At 46.6% G+C, this 22,123-nt stretch overlaps 2 protein-coding genes across 2 annotated transcripts in view; one reads left to right on the top strand and one right to left on the bottom strand.

Moving 5' to 3' along the window:
* The window catches only part of LOC115510867 (two pore calcium channel protein 1-like), a 38,631-nt gene extending 31,987 nt beyond the window's left edge, over positions 1-6,644 (top strand). Inside the window, exons 14-19 of the mRNA XM_030311158.1 lie at positions 22-91; positions 2,126-2,345; positions 2,498-2,588; positions 4,428-4,541; positions 4,776-4,900; positions 6,125-6,644. Of these exons, the coding sequence (XP_030167018.1) occupies positions 22-91; positions 2,126-2,345; positions 2,498-2,588; positions 4,428-4,541; positions 4,776-4,900; positions 6,125-6,270 (766 nt within the window). The 3' untranslated portion in view covers positions 6,271-6,644. The remainder of the gene's footprint in view (positions 1-21; positions 92-2,125; positions 2,346-2,497; positions 2,589-4,427; positions 4,542-4,775; positions 4,901-6,124) is intronic.
* A 7,285-nt stretch (positions 6,645-13,929) lies between these two features.
* Positions 13,930-22,123, bottom strand: part of BUB1 (BUB1 mitotic checkpoint serine/threonine kinase) — a 46,183-nt gene continuing 37,989 nt past the window's right edge. Inside the window, exons 20-25 of the mRNA XM_032592687.1 lie at positions 17,793-17,908; positions 17,314-17,475; positions 16,991-17,148; positions 16,724-16,898; positions 16,053-16,159; positions 13,930-14,244 (exon numbers count right to left, since the gene is read on the bottom strand). Coding sequence (XP_032448578.1) covers positions 14,049-14,244; positions 16,053-16,159; positions 16,724-16,898; positions 16,991-17,148; positions 17,314-17,475; positions 17,793-17,908 — 914 coding nt within the window. The 3' untranslated portion in view covers positions 13,930-14,048. The remainder of the gene's footprint in view (positions 14,245-16,052; positions 16,160-16,723; positions 16,899-16,990; positions 17,149-17,313; positions 17,476-17,792; positions 17,909-22,123) is intronic.

Here is a 22,123-nt window from a genome sequence, read left to right as displayed (position 1 = left end):
CGCCTCTTGGTTTTATCCTAGGTTCCGGGTCATCGTGACGACCTTAATTAACATTGGGCCCACGATACTGACGTTCGGTGGACTCGTCTTGGTAAGTGGCTTGTCCTTGGTGCTGATCTACGTGAAGTAAGCGGTAAGATGCTCATTCTTGGCAACTGTCCGTAAGCCTTATTTTAAGTGAGGAAAAGAAAGGGCGATTAAGCAAACGAGACCCACTGGTTTCTAGTACTCCTTTTTTAGAATTATCCGCTGCCTGCAGACCCTGGGCATATGCCAGTTAAGGTACACTGGCGACTGGGATAGACACCAGAACTTCCGAGGCTTAACACAGTCACCGTTTCTTTCTCGCCCACGGTCTAGGTGGGTCTTCCTGGCTGGCAGGTGCTTCCCAGGGATGTAGGTTCCTTCCGGCTCATGGCTGTGTTCCCCCCCCCCCCCGCCCCTACCCCCGCCCCAGACCTCAGATCCTTCTTCGTCCTGCTTGTGGCCTCAGACCCCACCGCAGGGAGGCCAGGGGGCTGGTGTCTCCCGCTCAGGAGAGATTCCGCACCGCGAAGGACGGAGGTCGGATACTGGTGGACACTCTTCTTTTTCGTTTCTGTTATCACAGTGAGAAATCCTATTAGTACAGAAGAATGAAAGGTAGACTTCCAGTCATTTCCAGCCCCCACCTGCCTCTTTCCCAGATACGACCGTTATTCAATGTTTCTTGTTACCCTTCCTAAATATCTCTATGTCTGCAACAAGCATACCACGGACATGCATGTCTGTGTCTAGTTTATTGTTCGGTCAAATGGAATGATCCACAAAAGGGTGCGCACCTTTCTTCCACCTCCTAACCTTGTCCCACGTCCTGGAGTTCACGTGTGTCCGTGTAGGCTCTGTGAGGGTTAAGGGTCCCACCGGAGAGGAGACTCGGGAGCACATCTGACCAGCCCCTCTACTGACAGACCTCTGAGGTTGGTCTCCCCTTGTTGCCATCACAACTGACGTGGTGAGGGCCATTCTTGTACCCGCCCCTTAGTGTGCTTCTGTACGCGGATCCGCTAGGTCAAGAGGGAAATGTGTTCAAACTTTGGACGGCTTGGTGGCCAGTTGCCTTCCCAGAGAGTGCTCCCTGTGTACCCCAAACGACAGCGCGTGACAGCCTGTTTCTCCGCACCCTTCGCACCCTAACCAGGGGTTCATTAAGCACTGCCCTGTTTTCCAGTCTGACAGGGGAGAAGATGGCACCGTGTTGCTTTGACATGCGTGTCTTTCGCGTTTCATGAGGCTGAGCGCCTTCTCCGTGTTCTTTTGGACAGTTTTGCTTATCTTCCCGTGAGCAGCGTGTTCATATCTTTGGTCCATTCTTCTGTTAGTTCTTAAATATGATTTGCAGGAGTGTTTTGCCGATTAAGGAAATTGGCTATTGGCAAGTTGTTTATAGTGTAATTACTTTTCCTTCTCTGTCACTTGTGTTTTGAGTTTTTCTTTCTTACCTAAAAACTTTTTGGGTTTTTTGTTTTTTTTTTTTTTTTGTAGATTTTGTATGTTTTGTTATTTGTCTATTTTGGGGGCTGTATAAAAATTGACATTAATTATATAGCCATATTTGTTCGTCTTTTATTTTACAGTATCTCGTTTTTATGTCGTGCTTAGTGGGGCCTTTCCCTACACACTTCTTTTCCCCCAGTTCCTTCATGGTTTGTTTTTTACATTTGACCCTTTCGACCCTTTGGAATTTATTTTGGTATAAAAAACAGGGTGAAGACACAACGTTGCTATTTTTTTTTTCCTGGGGGACCAACCATTATTTATTGAGTATTTAACCCACTAACTTGCTAGAAGCTTTGGTTCTGATGCATAAGCCCATGGGAGAGGTCACGGTGTGGTCCAGCTGGCTGTGTGTCCTCTGTCGCTCCACGGACAGCTCAGGCTTCTCCAGCAGAATAGCCGATCAGTCCGCCCCCTAACCCCCACGTCCACCCCCACCCTGACACTGCCTGGGACTCGGTTGGGGAGGGCAGCCCTTTCTGCTGGGCGCACCGACTAGCAATGTCCCCAGCCGGCCTCTCCAGCCCGCCCCTCGCCCCGCGATTCTGCAGCTCGGTGCGCCCCCTGGTGACCAGTGCTGCCGTCCTAGGTGGTCTACTACGTGTTCGCTATCATCGGGATGGAAGCATTCCATGGCAAAGTCCGGTTCTCTGACCCGAATTTCACCAGTCCTGATGCTCTGGTGTGTGGGAACCCAGCCTTGAAAGATTCAGCATTTGCCCGAGACAGGTACTGCAAGAACAACTTCAACGACCTGGCCTCCTCGTTCATCGTGCTGATGGAGCTCACGGTGGTTAACCAGTGGCACAATATCCTTTCTGAGACCGCCAGGCTGCCTCACCGGGGTGCCGCCTGCTTCTTGGGGTGGGGCAGGGGGGTGGCGCCGAAAGTGACTTCCAGGAGCATGGGGGGGGGGGGCACCTGCCAAGTTCCCTGCAGGTTGACGTCCTTAGCCTCCTACTCCTCGCGGGCGGCTTTGCCCTCGTGACTCACCAGGCGGCAAAGCTGTACTTCATCGGCTTCCACATCGTGGTCGTCATTCTCATCGTTAAGTGAGTCTGCTCCCGCCACGCTGGCCGATTCCACATCTCCTCCCTGAGCACGTGTAACCGCTTTACCTCCCTTCTCCCGCGTTCTGTCCACCTGCTGTATGTTGTGGGTCGGCACTGGAAGGGACACAAGTCTTACTTGTGTCCACATTTGTGCCCTCGTTGCCTGCCAGTGCGGCGCACCTCTGTGCATAACACGCATCTCATAGTCTCAGAGGTTGTTGGGATCAGAAGGACTCTGGTGTCCTGGCCGGTCTCCCTCCCCTCCCCCGCCCAGACCGAATCCCTTTAGAGCATCCCTGTGAATGCCGATCACCCTCGGCTCCAATCCATCCTTCTGCTGGCTCCTTCGAGCCTCAGAGTCTGTTCCCTTGTACAGCTACGGTCCCTCCCTGTCCTTGCGCGGGTACAATGGAACTGTGTCCCCCGATACAGTCCCTTCGTTGGTTCCAGTTCTGGTCCTGGCTGCTCTTCCAGGAGGGAACTCAGCTGCTGTTTGACAGCTGCTGTGACACCCCACCACCACTCCACAGGGTTTCTGTTCCAGTGTCTGTTCATGCTTCACAACCTCTGGGTCTAGCTCCTTAGTTCCTCGTGGGACCCGGAGCTGAGTCCCCTTGATCACGGGAATGCTCTTCCAGAGAGGTTTCCCGACTGCCATACCCCTCGCACGGCGGTGCGCCTGCAGCCCCTGGGGTGACTGCCCGGCACCACACTGTCCTTGTCACATCAGGCCTGCTTTGGCCAGCCACCACTTTACTGACTTTGGCTCGGGAACGACTCAAGAATCCTGGCCGAGGAGGGGAGGGGAAGAAACCCCGTGGGTGGCTCCGATCAGGCCTGCTCGTCCTTACACAGCCTGAATGGAACACGTAGTGGGAACAAGAGAGAAACACCTCCCTGGGTGGCTCTTACAGAGGTTGCTGGAGCGCTGGGACCCATCAGGGCCAACAGTGTGGAAGGCTGTAGGGACGTTCCTGGTCCTCTCCTCTCAAAAGTATGTGGGCGCCGTGGGCGCCCTGGGCTCCATCATCATCACTGTTAAGGCAGAAAAGGTGAAGGGTCTGAGATTCCTCCCTGCCTGCACACCAGCAGGTCAATCCGCGCGTATATACCACGTGTACACACAGGTAGAAGGTACGGCACCTTGGGTCAGAGACAAAGACGCTGTATTACTCATGGCGAAAGCAGCGGCAGAGCAATATCCCGTGTCCGTTCCCCGAACCTTCGTCCACAATGAGCAGCGTGGTGAGGACCGCCTGGGGTGGGAATGCAGGAAGGAGCTCCAGAATGAGGAAACTGATCTTAGATAGGGCGGCTGGGGACCTGCCCATCCCCCCCTCTGGAGAGGGAGAAAGGGACTTCAGTTTCACCTGGAGTGGAAGCAGGCCCCCAGGGAGGGCAAGGTGAGTCTTTGCTGCCCTGGGCTCTCTGTAGGGGAGGCATTGTTGAGCTTTACATCCTGGAATGTCTCTGGGGACAAGCATTCCTGAGTCGGCTCTCCGTGCCTTTGCTCAGACAGCCCAGACTGTGCAGAAACTTGAGATATTCATAGAGAATTGTCTACCAACAAATACTTGGCCTAAGCTTCCCCTAGAAACAAATCCATTTTCTTTTTTAATATTCACTGTTTAAAGAGGTTATAAAAGAAGAATGGTTTTCCAAGTGAATGAAAGTTGTGCCCAATCCTCGAGAGATACTGTTTGTCATTCCTCCCTTCTGTGTTGTATTTTCTTTGCAACAATAGGCTGCCTTTTTATTTAGGCTCACACACTCTTTGGGTCCAGGCTTCCCTGTCACCTGGACCTCGGCTAACGCCCTCTACCTCTTCCTCTCTCCCAGTATTTTCATAGCATTCATCTTGGAGGCATTTTTTGTGGCATATTCCTTAGAGAAAAGTGAAGTAGAAACTGCTATCGAGAAGAAGATTCAAGAGCTCGGAGTGGGAATCCAAGAGTGAGTATTGTGTTCCCCTTCGTGTAGCTCACAGACCTTTAGAAGCGGACTGGCCACGTTTAATCTCTAAGTGTCTCGTGGCACCCAGCCTGGTCCTGTGAGTCAGTTCTCCGGGACCTTCACTGTCCGGAGCCCTGGATGTGGCTGGACAGTAACACGGGGCCTCGGCTGGGAGGACACAGGCGGGACTCAGCTGAGGGACCTGACCCTGTTCATGTCTCTTCCTCCTTGAAGAGAAGAAATGCAGGACGGGAAGCTCGTTGATAACGTGGATGCTAAGGACAGTGGCTTTAGTGGGGACGATGGAGACAACAAAAGGAAGGACCTGAAAGGCTTGTACTTCAGAATTGCATCCAAAAGTAAGTTTTAAGGGTGCCTAGGAGGCTCAGTTGGTTAAGCATCTGACTCTTGATTTTGGCTCAGGTCATGATCTCCCAGTTTGTGAGTTCGAGCTCCACGTCGGGCTCCACACTGCTATCGCAGATCCTCTCTCTCTGCCCGTCCCCTGCTTGTGCTCTCTTTCTCTCTTTGTCAAAATAAGTAAACTTGTTTTAAAAAAGTAAGTTTTAACCCAATGCAAAACTTCCTCCGATCCATGCTCCTCACTGCAGCCGGAGAGATGTTTTCCGAACGCAGATCTGACCTTCGGTGTCTTAAGGATAAAGACAAGGGCAAGGGGCGCCTGGGTGCCTCATTCTGCTGGGCGTCCAACTTTGGCTCAGGTCATGATCTCACGGTTCATGGGTTCGAGCCCCGCGACAGGCTCTGTGCTGACAGGTCAGAGCCTGGAGCCTGCTTCAGATTCTGTGTCTCCCTCTCTCTCTGCCCCTCCCCTGCTTGCCCTTTCTCTCTCTCAAGAATAAACATTAAAAAAGTTAAAACAAAACCAAAAAGACAAGGTCCCTTGTCGTGGCCGCTGCAGCCCGTATGTATGCCTGGTCTCTCCTTCTCTTTCTCAGCCTTTCTTCCTTCCCTCTGTGACTCGCCATGCTGGCTGCATGTCATTGATCTTTGAGTGACTGTTTGGTGACCGTCTGTCTTCCTTGTAGACTCAAAGCTTCCCGTCGGGTGCAGGGCCATGTCTTCTTGCCCTCCACTGTATCCCCAGGGCCTCACGATGTGCCCGGGGACATGGGGGCCCTCAACACCTATTTCCTTAGCCATTTTATTCTCAGCAAATTAGCGGTTGGCTGAATAACCCACAGCAACCTGCGTGTCAGTTTGGTCTCTGGCCGAGGCGCGACCTCCGAGTGAGCAGCTCAGCATGGCCTGCGGGAGCAGTGGCGTGAGCAGGGCGCCCTTACCAGGCGTCACCCTCCCCCATCCTCCAGGGAGCACCTTCTCCTCGGGCTCTAGAGCTCTGGGTGGCTGAGGAGCGCAGTGGGGTCCGCACCAGCACAGATGAGTGGTTCTTTCCTGACTTTTTTATCCTTTCTTCCAAAGAGCGTTTGGCTAGCCATGCTTAGAGCGTCGTCTTCGACTCAGGGGCCATCCTTCCGGAAAGCCCAGCTCTGCCCGGGCCGAGTTTTCCCCTTCCGGCCCCAACAGGTGCCAGTTCCGTGTGCCTTTCTCCCTCCTCCTAGAGTACAGGACCGTGGACGCCTTGCTGCAGCAGATGTTTGAGTCTGAAATTGCCCCAGAGGAGGAAGGCCCTTCGTTGGATGAGATTCTGAACTTTTCACCCGGTGACCTGTATCCCAAGAATCCCAATTTCGAAAACAGTGCGTAATCCTGGACCTTTAAGGGTGCACACGTGGAAACCAAGCTGGGCGGCCATCCCTTCTGGCTTATTCTATCTAGAGGTGATTTTCCCAGCCCGGGTCGCTCTGTGCTGTGACCAGCCTGCGCATCGGCCCCTCCTGCCCTGAGCCACCAGCTGAAAGGTGTGGAAAGGCTGCTTCCGAGTGCCCCGCCTGGGGTTGTTCTGAGGTCTGATCAGGGCAGTAAGGAGGGGGAAATCTTGGAAGAGATTTTGAGGGGCACTTATCATACACATGGACCTACCCGTGTGACGTCCCTTCAGTGGGTGTGTAAAAGCTTTTCATTTATTTTTATGTGATATTTTGCGATTCTATTAAATCACACGCTACAGTGTTACATGAATGAATTTTGAATATTTACATATGGTAAAGGAATATATCTAATACAGTAGCTTTTAGATGTGGTGTTTATTCAAAATGAAGGAAAACATGAATGCGAAAATAAAATTCTGTCACAGTTGCTTCTTTTTCCAGGGAAGGCTCTCAAAGCTTCTTTTTTTTTTTAACGTTTATTTATTTTTGAGACAGAGAGAGACAGAGCATGAACAGGGGAGGGGCAGAGAGAGAGGGAGACACAGAATCTGAAACAGGCTCCAGGCTCTGAGCTGTCAGCACAGAGCCCGACGCGGGGCTCGAACTCACGGACCATGACATCATGACCTGAGCCGAAGTCGTACGCTTAACTGACCGAGCCACCCAGGCGCCCCTCTCAAAGCTTCTTAATGTTTATTTTTAAGAGACAGAGACAGAACGTGAGGGGGGGAAGAGGCAGAGAGAGAGAGGGAAACACAGAAACTGAAACAGGCTCTAGGCTCCGAGCTGTCAGCACAGAGCCCGACGCGGGGCTTGAACCTGTGAACCTGAGCCGAAGTCAGACGCTTCACCGACTGAGCCACCCAGGCGCCCCCCCTCAAAGCTTCTTTAATTACATTACAATGATAGCTAGCTTTTGAGTAAATCAGTCTCCGAGGTCACTTTCTCCAGCTGGAAGTCCCCCAGTGCGGTGATGTGCTCCTTCCGGGAAATTAAAAGGGATTTATCTTATTTATTAACCGAATTTCTAACTGTGGTAAAATACCCATCACATAAAAGTTACCATCCTAACCAAGTCTAAGCGTATATAGTTCGATAGTTTTAAGCATATTGACGCTGTTGTGCAACGGGTCTCCAGAACTTTTTGTCTTCCCAAATGGAACCGCAACTGGTCAACGGCAACCCCCTCTTTCCGCGCCCCCCTCCCCGCCCCGCCCCTGGAAACCACCATTCTGCCTTCCGTCTCCAGGACTCTGACCCTTGTGCCTCGCAAGTGCATTTGAGCGAGCGTAATCCTTTGTGAGTTGTCAGGGTATGACTCATTCTTCTGTACCTTGTCACGGGCCCCGCTATAAAGGGGCCCATGACCTGAGGTGCAGTGAGACCTGAGTCATGTGTCACGTCGGGGTGACATCTGACGCTGGCTGGGGAGGGATTTCTTTTCCTTGGTTCTGAGGGTGACCTCTGGTGTAGGAGCAGGGCCAAGGTTTCGGGCACCCACTCTGGGGCCAGGTCGCCCGGTGTCATACCCCGGCTCCCCACCGAGCGGGCTGCTTCATCTCTCTGTGCCCCGTTTGCGCACGTGCACTTGGGGTAAATGGTACCTCCGTCCCAGGAGTGTAGGAGTGAAGGAGGATGAGGACCAGTGGCACCCCGACCCAGCCGCTTCAGCGTTTGCTCTTACAGATTGCTGTTCCTGGTTTAAAGCCACGCCTGGGGTCCTGCGTTGGTGCTTTAGAATTTTCTTACCATGACGCACCCCAGGAGGTGGGGCATTGCTGACCCCTCTGAGGGGATTCATGGAGCCCTGCCATCCTCCGGATTGCTCCTATTTCTTTGTATATCTAACATTTTTTGTGATGTCAAGTATGACACTAAATGTATCGAGTGACGATTTCTTAAACTTGAAAACATGCTGGGCGTTTTTCGATTACAAACTATGCAGTCATTGTAAAAAAAAAAACAACCCAAAAAACAACTCAATGCCGAAATACAGTAAGAAGACAAAAGTTGCTCTTTCTTCTTCCTTCTCCTGATACCCACCTCCCCTTCATTCTTGCACTGACAATCGGACACCCCCCTTCCCAGTGGTGGTGCTGAGTTTGTTGTGTATCCTTCTGGAAACAGATCTACCCATTTACAGTCATGTGTATCATGCATATGAATATAGGGTATATGGCTGACCCTTGAGCAACATGAGGCGGTAGGGTTGCAAGTCTGCATAAACTTTTGACTCCCCGCCCCCACCCCCCCCCCCCCAGGACCAAACTTTGCTAATGGCCTACTGTTGACCAGAAAAGCCTTACCAATAACATAAACAGTTGATTAACATGCAATTCACATGCTATGTGTATTATATACTATATTCTTACAATAAAGTAAGCTAGAGAAAAGAAAATGTTAAGGAAGTCATAAGGAAGGGGTGCCTGGCTGACTCAGTGGGTGGAGCATGAGACTTGATCTCTGGGTCATGAGTTCGAGGCCCACATTGGGTGTAGAGGTTAAGTAAATAAATTAAAAAGAAAAGAAAGTCATACGTAAGATACATTTACAGTACCATACTGTAATTATAAAAAAAAAATCTGCTTATGTGTGTACCTGCATAGTTCAAACTCATGTTATTCAAGGGCCAAAGGTAATTGCATTTCTTATTCTAAGAGGGATGTCATGACGTTTTTCCTACGTATTATTCAAGAATCTTTTTTTACTTACCAGTGTTTTTTATTGAGATACGTGTGTGTTTGTGTATACGCACACACAAAACGCTATCAAGTGTTCTGTACCATCAGCGTTTCGTGATTCATTGAAAGCTTTACTTATTCATAGACCTATACATTGTTCCACGTGTTCAACATTAAACGGTAACAGAGTAAACCTTGTCACGTAATTTTCTTCATGTGTGACTCCCTTGGGTGGGAGAGACTGGATCCCGGTACTATGGACGTGCAGCAGCCCCCATGGCCACCAGGGGGCCCCCATGGCCCCCCGCATCCGTGAACAGTCTCAGAGCAAGGGGAACAGGAAGGAGTTGTGGCTGTGATTGACATCTTTCTCCAGGTCTGTCTTCTGCCTTTCAGTGAACTTGTCACCCCCACGTTTTGTCCCAGCTGGACACTTCATTCCTGTCTCCCCGGCAGGGGGATGGGACATGACTGATCAGACCTGCGGGCTGTGAGCCCAGCTGGGGTCTGCACCTCACAGGTCTTGCCCTGGGGAGCAGTCTCTGTGTCTTCTCCACCACTGAGAATGGCAGCAATTCGAACATCCTGGAAGCCTTCTGTGGAGGATGGCAGGGTCAGTGCCAGCATGGGATCGCTTACCCCCAGACTGTAACAGGAGCTTGAAATCACTTCTGTTTCCTCTAAACTGTGTGTGTGGGTTTTCTGTTACAGCACCTTGGCCTGCCTGTAGCCTACCCAGCCCAGAAATGGGTTTGTCTGAAACATTCTGGAATGGAGCCGACGGACAGGTGGACTGACTTGAGGGATCAGGGAAATGGACGACCAAGGACGCTGACCTCCTGGGATGAATGGCAGAAAAAGGTGTGAGTGATAGCTTTGCAGGTGAACTTACACTGGGCCAAATGCCCGGCTCTTCAGGGGCTCTTACTTCTGATAGGCAGGAGTTATGCTTGTAGTTCCTTCACGTCTTAGGAAAAGTAAATTTTAGAATCATTGCGTTAGACCACAGATAAAATCCAGAGGGAAAGGGCACTGGTAACAGTAATCTCCGAACTTCCTACGTGAGCAGATTTTTGCTTAGAATGTGGAGCGTGGGGCCAAGAATGAGTAGGAAATCCCTGGACCCAAGATAGATATTAAATTGGAATCTATGCCGAGTCTAGCCAAAGTTTGAGCACTTGGGATTACTTGCACCCCTGCTCAGCTTTTCAGGAGACACAGATATTGAATAAGACCCAGCCCCGTCCTCAGGGAAACTTCGGTCTCATTAGCGGAGTGAGCCCGAAGTTTCCTCCCTCCCAGAGCTGACTTCAGATGCCTCATCCATTTCAGTTGCCCTTTAGATGCACAGCTTGTTTCCTTGTGCAGGTAAACAGTGCATGTGTGCGTGTGTGTGTGCGCGTGTGCAATCCAGACAACTGATTTATAATTAAATGAAGATGGTTGCTATCGTTTGTACTAGGTAATGGACAAAACAAAACGAAAACTATTTGGCTGAAGTGCTTAAAGTAGCTTACTTTGTTCAGATCGAGCCTTTCTCCCTGGAGACAAGGCCGTTGCTAGGAAATCAGACTGTGAAGTTTATTTAAGTAAAGCCCTTGGCATAGATCAGACACCAGATGGGCGACAGCAGTGCTGAGATGACACTGTGGTCAGGTCAAGGTTGTTGGTGCGAATAGCATGGACGATATTTGGAGTGTGAGAGAAGCTGACAACCCAGTAACAGCAAATGGGTGGATGGGAACAAAGGACAAGTCAGTAGGGGCTGGACGCCAGCGTGCCTGGGTGGCTCAGTTGGTTGAGCGTGCACTTTGGCTCAGGTCATGATTCACAAGTCGTGGTTCACAAGTTCCAGCCCAGCGTCAAGCTCTAGGCTGACAGCTCAGAGCCTGGAGCCTGCTTCAGAATCTGTGTCTCCCTCTCTCTCTGCCCCTCCTACTCACACTCTTGTCAATCTCTCTTTCAAAAACAAACATTAAAAAAAGTTTTCTTTAAATGGGGGCTGGACACCAAGTGTCCTCCCTGCCCAAGACTGAAGGCACCCACAGCGGCCTTTCCCAGAAGGACACATTTCACTCTTAGTTTAGTAAACAGCACCCTTATCTTTTCTTGTCTTGTCTTCCTTTGAAAACAGCCACTTTTGAAAGAAAAAAAAAAAAAAAACCCACAATCTTGGTTTATCAGTGCTTGGTTATTTTGACACTTTCAGAATAAATGTAATGTTTGTTTGAGGAGGTCTGTCCCTTTTCAGCTTCCTTCCAGATTGAGTGTGTAATCAGTCATGTAGATTACATTTTTTATTTTCAAAATAAAGCATATTTTGGGATCCCATTCTATTAATTTATCCTGCAGACACATTTGCACACGCACTCAACTTTTTTGTAGCAATAAAACGGTGAAACCAATGGTCTGTAAATAGAGGACTGGTTAAATCAATAAATTCACACAGAGGAATGGCAGAGAGCTGGACCAATACAGATGGGAAGATGGGCAAGAAAAAAGTGTCCTAATACATTGTGTGAGAAGAGATGGATGGGTACTTCTTCAACGCGACTAAAAACCCCTACCACAGGGCAGCATCGTGAGCTCACTGGATAAACACAAGAGATCCCGCTAAAGCAGGAGGCCGGGCTGCCCAGCGTCACCACTGTTTAGCCCTTTCCTAGTGGTCCTAGGCCAGCGAGAGAAAAATCACCTGCGAAAAATTGGGAAAGACATAAACATGATTTTCATACGGGGCGCCTGGGTGGCTGAGTTGGTAAAACGTCCGACTTCGGCTCAGGTCGTGATCTTATGTTTCGTGGGTTCAAGCCCCACGTTGGGCTGTCTCCTGACAGTTCAGAGTCTGGAGCCTGCTTCTAATTCTGTTTCCCTCTCTCTCTGCCCTTCCCCCACTCACGCACTGTCTCTCTCTCTCTCTAATATAAATAAACGTTAAAAAATTAAAAAAACCCATGATTTTGGTAGGGATGACTAGTTACTGGGAAACATCAAAAGAACCATCTGAAAAGCTTTTTACAGAAACGAATAGGGTTCAGATGCTCAAACTACCACCTAGAAAGAAATAGGAAACTAGATCTGATTTAAGCAGCCAAAAGCTTAGTCTTAAGTATTTATTTTAAATATTTTTAAATGTTTATTTATTTATATTGTGAGAGAGCGTGAGCAGGGGAGGGGCAGGAGAGAGAAAGGAGAGACAGAATTCCAAGCAGGCTCCATGCCGTCAGTGCAGAGCCTGACGTGGGGCTCGATTCACTAACCGTGAGCTCAGGGCCTGAGCCGAAACCGAGAGTGGGATGCTTAACTGACTGAGCCACCCAGGCGTCCCTAGTCTTAAGTATTTAAATGAGTACTAGTATCAAAAAATGAGAGCACTTTTTTTGTATTTCTCAACTGAGAATGGCATTTTGAGACACAAAAGCCAAAAAAGGCCATTTGAAACTTTATAAATCAGAGTATAAAACAAACATTTCTTAAATTCGTGGAAACAGGGGCGCCTGGGTGGTGGCTCAGTGGGTTGAGCGTCTGACTTCAACTCGGGTCATGATCTCGCGGTCTGTGAGTTCGAGCCCTGCATCGGGCTCTGTGCTGACAGCTTGGAGCCTGGAGCCTGCTTCGGATTCTGTGTCTCCCTCTCTCTCTGCCCCATCCCCACTCATGCTCTGTCTCTCTCTGTCTTAAAGATAAATAAAACATTAAAAAAAAAATCTTAAAAAAAAAAAATTCGTGGAAACAGAAATCTTGAGTCCCGAGACAGATGACAAAGTGGGACAAATATTTGTACCTCACATACAAGGGGCTCCTTCAGGTTCACCTGAAAAAGATCAAAATGGAAAGGGGACAAAGACTAGAGAGTTCACAGAAAAAGAACACACATAGCGCTTGAATATATTTGGCCTCATTTCAGAAGAGAATGCAAATGGACAGAGTAAGGAGATACCATTTTTTCCACGTCAGAGCAGCGTATGTGGAGAGCCTGATCCGTGCTTTTAGCGCAGGCGTAGGGGAACAGATGTTCATTCGTGCTGGCGCAGCCTGTATGGGGGCTATTTGCAGATCCTGACACAAAAGTTTAAATGCATTCACCTCTGACCCAGCGATTTCGTTCCTAGGAATTTACAGATACATCATATAACGAAAATATTATACAGTCCTTAACAAAAATGAGACCATCCTCTATGTAGTAAATATTCTATATATTAAATTAAAAAAACCTTAATTATGCTAGTTAAATATGAAAAGTGTACAGAAGTAGGCTTAGAATCATTTTGGGAAAGATTTAAAAGTGGGTCATGGCTGTGTCTGGAATGGGGTACCTGCTGGGTGGGAGTAAGGGAGGAGGCGGTTCACTGTGCTCCTGAATTGGGAGTTGCCTCAACTTTCTTTACATCATAATGCTAAGGAAAGAAGGAGGACGGCCTGGAGGAAGGCTGTTCAGTTCAGTTTATAGGACCCTTCCAGCTTTAAATGTCAAAAAATGCTAAGTTGCCTGTTATACAGCTTATGAGACTATTTTCAAGATGGGGGATACTCTTTTGAAAGGTACTTTCCAAAAAAAAAAAAAAAAAAAAAGAAGAAGTTTAAGATTTATAACCGTAATATTTCCTATGGACAGCACTGAAGAACAGATACAATAAAGAACAGTCAAATTCTATCCATAAAAATTTGAAGTCCTTTGAATATCATTTGAAAAATTTTTGTTTATTTTATACAAATATAAACCCTCAACTTGGTAAAAAGCTGTCTTGCTTTTTGGCTTTTTGGCTAAAGTGAACAGGTTGGTATTAAAAGTGACTTCAGGGAATGTTCACATCCAACTTATTTTCACGAAGGCTTGCATTTCAAGTGCCACCCGCCCCATCAGCCTGCTATACTTTGTTGAAATATTTGTAATGACTAGGTCACATGGACATATGTTGTAGACTTTATTTTTAAGAAATATTGACATAAACAACAAGTGTGGAAAACATCAAGGGTCAAAGTGAGTACGCGAGCATTTACAAAGTGATTTTTAGGGAATGTCCGTCCGTATTTTATTTTCGAGAACGCTTATATTCTAAGAGCAGTACGATCAGCCTGTTACGCAGGGTCTTGATCTTGTTTGTATAGTGTTGTTGAAATATCTTCCTCAGCTTTTGCCTTAACAAATCCAAAGATGGAAGATGATGACAATCTGGAATATTCAACATGATGTGAAAAAATTCACTCCACATATCCAGATGAGGAAGCCTGGAGAGACAACGCATGGATACAAGACAAAATGTAGTGTGCAACACGTGGGGCCACCTCACTCCTGCCTCTGGCTTCTACATGCTCGGACGGCTGAATAGAACTTCATCTAAACACATTATAATGCACCAAGAATTGGACTCTATTATAGGTAAGAGAAACTGAAGATCTAAATGTACACACCTTACTCCAAAAAAATGACTTAAGTAGCTTAGAAATAATAGCTCTTCAGTGAAGAACTGTCCGTCGGTCGGTCTATCTATCTATCTATGAAAATCGATCTGCTTTCGGCTAGCATTATATACCATACTCCCAGAATCTGCCAATCTGGCCGAATGGTTCTGATGGGCCTAACTGCGTATGTGCCGGGACCAGGTAGGCAGGCTGGACTACCCAGAATAGGGTTCAGATTCAGAGTTCCAACTACTGTGATCATTAAAATTAACTGTGAAAACCCCACAGCATGGAGATAAGGCACTGGGGAAAAAGCAGAATACAACTAGATTTGAGTTTCAGACAGAATATTCAGCCCATTACTATCAGGCCTGCTGAGGGTTAAGATTTTTCTCTACACTGGTGGTCAGAGACAGAAGCCTTCTGAATAACCCTCTGGTCCTTTGATTATGAGCGAGAGAAGGAATATTTACTAAATTTGATGGCTCATTATGCAGAATAAACCACAGCTATAAGTTTTCCTTCAGGGCCTGGATCTAATCTTATTTATAAACTGGCACTACATTTTGTAAAATTACCGCCAACTGCTTTCGTATTTTTGGTCGGGCTGTGTGGGTGTGGGTGGGAGGGCTGGGGGAGTCCCAGCTTAAATTTCTTCAAGATGAACATGTGAAACTCCATTAGACTTTTTGCACGCTAAAGGCAAGTGTCCTTTCCTGCGTATGTTTTTATACCTCAAAAAAAGTTAAGAGAAGTTTAACTGATATAGTGAACCTGCACGTACCAAATCCTTGAACATTAGTATAGCTTATTCACGTGACATTATTAAGAGAGCCATCCATGTTCCCAGAAAGAGCTCTAGTCTAATCATTAATTTTCACTATGATTTTATAGATGAGAAAACAGTCTTACAAAAACTACAGTCACAGAGAGATAGGACCTAAAAGCCTATCCTGTGACAGACAGCTGCCTCATCATATGACTTCATAATTTACAGAGCACTTCCACGTACATGATTTCCTTTGCTTCTTATGAGAAACATCTTAGGAGGGGCGCCTGGATGGCTCAGTTGGTTAAGCGTCCGACTTGGGCTCAGGTCATGATCTTGCAGTTCGTGTGTTCGAGCTCAGAGCCTGGAGCCTGCTCTTCTGTGTCTCCCCCCCCCCCCCCCCCCCCCCCGCTCTCTCTGCCCTTTCCCTGCTTACACTCTGTCTCTCTCCCTCTCAAAAATAAACAAACATTAAAAAAAAGTTAAAACCATCTTAGGAAAGTACGCTCGGCATTATTCTCATTTACAAACGCGAGAAAACCAGCAAAAGCTTGAGGCTCAGTGACACCAGGTGGTCTCTCTAAAGGGTAAAGAGGAACATCTGAGGGCGTACAGGATGCTGACCGTGTGGCCAGGAGCTTTCACTGGAGGACATCGGCTGCCCCACACTGTCTGGGATCCGGGAACAGCAGCAGCGGGGCTTTGTACCCTGCTCACTGGGCCCCGCGTCCAGGACTGTGCTGCCTCACCGCACCTCCCAAGGCAGGGCTTTTCCACGCAGCGGCAGAGATCTGTTCTCCACCAGACGGAACCCAACATTCCACCATGCGTGGTCTTTCACTGTGGCACCGACGCGAATACTCACCTCCTAAAAAGACCTTCGGGCTTCCAAACTCCTCCTTCGTTTTTCACTTTCATGTAAGTGCCAAAAAGCATGCAGTACACTGTTGCGGCCACTCCAAAGTAATCAAGCTACAAAGGAAACGTAAGGCACGTGTGACTAAAATAGTCACGCGCACAAGAGTACATGAAGAGGTCTAACTTACGCAGCAAGTAGATAACCACAGGCTTTTACTTTTAAGTAATTTTGGAAGAAATAAATAAATAGCTTATTCAACCCCCCACCGAAATGCCCTGCTGAGTAATGCCTGCGTGGGCTTTGCTGGAGGCTTCCCGGCCGCCGCCTCTTGAGGCAGCCCCTGGGAAAGCCGTTCTCCCTGAGCCACTGTATGCTTCTCAAGTCCTCCCTTTTGTCTAGGGGCAAACGTAGTGCTCCAGCCTGTCTTCCACATGGGCAGCCTGGAGTCTTCCCACCTCCCTCCCCTGCGGCTCTGGTGGCTGGTCTCCATCTGTCCTCCGAAGCCTCTCGCCATGGAATATGTGTGCAACTGAAAACACTTGAGCATGGTCTTAACTCCCAGCACAGGAGAGCATGATGAGACCGGCTCAAACTAACTAGATCCCCAAGTTCATTTGTAAAATATAGTAAGTATGATAAAGGAATCAATTCTCAACTCTCTCACTTCAGTTCCGTACCTGGTAGTTCCATGGTTTGTTGCTGAGCATCTCAATACACTGAAAACCAGACGTTTCACACCTTGCTGTAAATGTAGTTCCTTTCGGAAAAAGTTTCATATCTATACTCTGCCCCAGGTCAATCAATGCCAAGCCAGCAGATATATCATCATCGTCACCATCCTGTTCCAAAAATCTGTATTAAACACAAACAAGGGCCAGGCGGCATGAGCACAAATAATGGAAGGCTGCTGGGAAACAGAACTGCATTGAAAGTGCAACACTTGCCTGCTTCCAAGTATGAAATTGTCTGGCTTAATGTCTCCATGAATAATTTGACAGCTGTGCACTTGTTCGATCATGTAGAGCATTCTGAGCGCAAAGGAGAGGACTAGAGCTTGAGGCATCACCTTTTCAGGGGTATTTTTATAGAGATTGATTGCATTCTAGAAACAACAGAGAGTGGAATCCCGAATTGGTTGCACAGGATTAATGAGATTAATGAAACAATCCCACCTGCCACTCCGACAGAAGCTCCAACCACAAAACGTACGAGCAGGGCACAGGCCAAAAACGTACTTCCAAATCATGTTCACATCAAATTTACTCACCAGCAACGTGCCATAGCTGTAGAGATCGCCTACCAACACACTGCCATTCTGGAATAAGTGGGCGGAATAGAATTTGATGAACATGTGTCGCGTGTTTGGCTTTAGTCGCTCCATTAGCTGGGTCCCGATGTAGAATTCCCAGGGGTTGGCAGGCTTCTGGACCTGCAAGTCAGGTATGTGACATTCACATCCAGTCTCACATTCTAGAAAATGACAGCCAGAAAGCAACGGGTACTCCAACAAACGATGTGGGGTAGAAGGTGATGACAAGCTACAGACTGTTGCCGAAGCATGGGGTCTGCTGTGAGGTCATTTGTGGCAAGGCCATCCCGAATCCTTGCTGGACAGTTTACGTTTCTTAATTCTTAACAGTGACCAAACGAAGTCACTGTTGTCTCGAGAGAGAAAAAAGGGGGCTGACGAACTCAAGTCCTAAAATTCATTTGTACACTACACAAAAAACTGCTCAGATTATTTACCTTTAAAACGAACTTCTGTTTATTTTTGGCATCGTTCATATCTCCATGGGTAACTTCATAGACTTGGGCAAAGGCCCCTTCTCCAAGAAGGTGATCGACGTAGACCAGCAAAGAACCTTAGAAGACAGACGTGTCAAAGTGGGGAAAAAAGGTTCACAACATCATTTTTGGTAAGTTGTGTATTTGTGGAATTTTCTTGGTGCTTGTTTGCCTTCCTACATAAAAATGGATATAGCTCCCTCAGGAAATGTTTTCCTTGCATTAAGCAAAAGTTAAACACCTGCCACAAAACAGCCTCCCTTTTTACATGGCATGTGGGGGGACCAAAGGCAGCACTGCTGGGCACCGGGCCTGCCACTTTACGGCAGGAGCGGGCAGACATCCTCTCTTTGCCAATATTCTCAGGTTTAAAGGGGTGATACCTGCACCGTGTCCTTGGCAAGACTGCTGATCCTGTAAAGTGCTGAACAAAGCTCTACGTACACCTTTGAAAAACGCCAAGTGTTTTACACTGGGACACAAAGCGCAGAGTGTAACTGTACCAATATTTCTCATAGAATACTTAACATTTTTTTATTAAAGTAAAACTTTTATTTTAGATAGTTTTCAATTTACAGAAAAGCTGCAAAGATAGTACAGTTTGTTTGCTCTGCATCCAGTTTCCTCTATTGTTAACTTTCTTTTCTTTTCTGTATTTTTTTTTTTAACATTTATTTATTACTGAGAGACAGAGCATGAGCAGGGGAGGGGCAGAGAGAGGAGGAGACACAGAATCCAAAGCAGGCTCCAGGCTCTGAGCTGTCACCACAGAGCCCGACGCGGGGTTTGAACTCACAAACCACGAGATCGTGACCTGAGCCGAAGTTGGACACTTAACTGACTGAACCACCCAGGTGCCCCTATTGTTAACTTTCTTTTTTTTTTTTTTTTTGAAAAATTTTTTAAACATTTATTTATTTTTGAGAGACAAAGCATGAGTGAGGGAGGGGCAGACAGAGAGGGAGAAACAGAATCCAAAGCAGGCTCCAGGCTCCGAGCTGTCGGCACAGAGCCCGACGCGGGGCACAAACCCACGAACTGTGAGACCATGGCCTGAGCCGAAGTCGGACGCTTAACTGACTGAGCCACTCAGGCTCAGTTATTGTTAACTTTCAATAAGGATGGTACATTTGTTACAAATACAGAACCCACACTGGTATGTTACTGAGCCCAAGCCTATCCGGATTTCACTAGTGTTTCCTTAATGTTCCAGGACAAATACATCAAATCTCCTCAGCCTCTGACAGGCTGTGACAGCTTCCAACTTTTGGTTTTAGATGACCATGACACTTCCAAGGAGTACTGGTCAGGTGAATTGTAGAATGTCCCTCAAATTGGATTGGTCTTGCTATTTTTATAACACTGGGGTTACTACTGGTTTGAGGAGAGACTACCAAGGTAAAGTTGCAATAGATTTTCAAAGTAATTTAAAAAAATCCACATGTTCAAAATCAAATATACAAGAGCAGACTTCCAGTTTCTAATGTGGCACTTTCAGGAACTTGGAAGTCATCACTCCACTCCCCACAATAAAAAAAGAAAAAGCTACACTAACCGAAAATCGACAACTCATGTTAGAGCCATTAAAGAAGTGAGGTCACAGGGCACACTGCTGCCCCCACTGGTGGATACAGAGAATAACAGCTTGCCAGAGCATAAGCCCAGGAGCAGAAAGCACCCCTGGAGCCAGTAGCTGGGGGATTACAGCACAACTAATGTCTCAGACCTTACTTAAGAACAAGTCTCAGGGCGCCTGGGTGGCTCAGTCGGTTCAGGGTCCAACTTCGGCTCAGGTCATGATCTAATAATTTGTGAGCTCAAGCCCTCAGTGCTAACAGCACTGAACCTGAAGCCCACTTCAAGTTCTGTGTCTCCCTCTCTCTCTGCCCCTCCCCTGCTCACATTCTGTCTGTCTCTCTCTCTGTCTCTCAAAAACAAACAAACAAAACATTAAAAAAAAAAAAAAAAAAAAAAAAGAACAAGCCTCAGGGGAAACCCAAAGCCAACAGGGGAGACAGAAATAAGGACACAAATGGGAACTTTAGTCTCTATGGTGGCAACAAACAGTAAAGGCAGCCTCATCTCAAGACAGAGAAGCATAAATCTTACACCAAAGGCCTATTTTATCTCAGTACTTTTACCCAGTACATCAGGTCTGGCTGCTAACAAAAATTACAAGCATACTAAGAGACAAAAACACAGCTTGAAGACACAGAGCAAGTATCAGAGCCAGACAAACATACAGCAAAGATTTTGCAATTATAAGACCAGGAACTTTGTTTAAAAATTGTGATTAATATGCTAAGTTGTAATGAAAAAAAGAGATAATATGCAAGAACAGATGGGAAATACAAGCAAATGGAAACTCTGAGAAGGAATCAAAAAGAAGTAAGTGCTAGAAATAAAAAAAAAAATACTCCACTTATAACAGAAATAAAGACTGTTTTTCATGGGCTCATCAATAGGCTGTACGTGGCTGGGAAAAGAATCAGTCAGCTTGCAGGTATGTCGACAGAAACTTCCAAACGTGATTTGCAAAGCAAAAAAAAATTAAAAGATAGAAAAGAATGTTCAAGAATTGTGGGACAATTATAATAGGTGTAACAGATGTGTAATGGGAATATCAGCAGGCAGAAGAAAAAGAGGAAGAGACAAAATATTTAGAGTTATAATGGCTGAGAAATTCCCCAAATCAATGACAGACACTAAATTAGGGATCTAGGAATCTCAGAACACAAGGCAGGAAAAATACCAAAAAGTCTACACCTAGACAAGTTGTATTCAAACTGCAGAAAATCAGATAAGGAGGAAATAGTGAAAGAAGCCGGAGGGACAAAGCCATCTACGTACAGAACAGCAAGGATGAGAATTACATGGACTTCTCTTTGGAGAGCACACAAGCAAGAAGAGAGTGGAGTGAGTGTTGAAAGAAAAACCTCCAAATCAAAAATTCTGTATCCAGTGACATTATCCCTCCAAAAGTGAAGAAATAAAGACTTGCTTACACCATGATTAAAGGAACGTGTCACCAGCAAACCTGCCTTGCAAGCAATGTTAAAAGAAGTTTTTCAGACAGAAGGAAGAGGAAATACGTCAGAAACTCAGATCAGAAGAGTGTAGGAAAAGGAGTAAATGAAGATAAAAGAAAGTCTTTTATTTTTCTTATTCTTAGTGGGTCTAGCAGGGAACTCTTCAAAATAGTAATTGCTACAATGTGTGCAATAAGTACAGCTTAGGACAAGTGAAATGAGTGACACTACTGTTCTAAGGGACAGGAGGGAAGAACTGGTAACATTCTGTTATAAAGTACCTGGCACTACCTGTGAACTGGTATAATGTTCACTGAAGGTGGACTTGGGTTAGTTTTAAATGTATAGTGCAAACTCTAGGGCAACCACTAAAAATGAAGTATAACTGATATGCTAACCGAGAAAACAAAATCACATAAATACCCAAATAAAACCAGAGAAGGCAGAAAGAAGAAGACAAAAAAGGGAACAAGGGCAGTGAATAGAAAATAGCAACAAGCATAGTAGATATTAATCCAGCTCTATCAACAATCTGTCTAAAGATCAATAGACTAAAAATATACCAATGAAAACAGAAACTATGACAGGCGATAGGAATACAAGACCCAGTTATATGTTGCCTATGAGAAAAACACCTTAAATATAAAGACACAGATGGGTTAAAAGTAAAGGGATGGAGGAAGATATGCCATGTTAATGAATAAACAGAAGGCTGGGGCAGCTATTCTAATTTCATACAGAGCACACTTCAGAGTAAGAAAAGTGATCAGGCATTAAAAGGGGCATTAGATAATGATAAAGGATCAATTTTCCGAGAAGACATAACTCCTTAATGTGTATGTGTCTCAAAATAGTGAGGCAAAAATTGATAGGACTGCAGGGACAACAGATGAATTCACTATTCTAGTTGGAGATTTCTACACCCGTCTTTCAGTAATCGATAGATCCAACAGGCAGTTGGATCCAACCGGCAGAAAATCCAACAGATTTTGGATTCCAACAGTTGCATTGGATCCAACAGATCCAACAGGCAGAAAATCAGTCAGGGCATGACTGACTCGAACAGCAGTACCAATCAACTGGATCTAATTCACATTTATGGAAAACTTCATCTGACAACAGCAGACTATACATTCTTTCCAAGCTCACGTGGAACGCTCTCCAAGACAGACCATTCTGGGCCGTAAAACACACCTTTACCAAACTAAAACAATAACAACAACAACAAAGAAATCATACAAAGTAGGTGCTCCAACCACAGTG

Source organism: Lynx canadensis, chromosome A3 (assembly GCF_007474595.2).
Source record: "Lynx canadensis isolate LIC74 chromosome A3, mLynCan4.pri.v2, whole genome shotgun sequence".
NCBI lineage: Eukaryota > Metazoa > Chordata > Mammalia > Carnivora > Felidae > Lynx > Lynx canadensis.
This window is presented reverse-complemented; position numbering and strand designations above follow the sequence as displayed.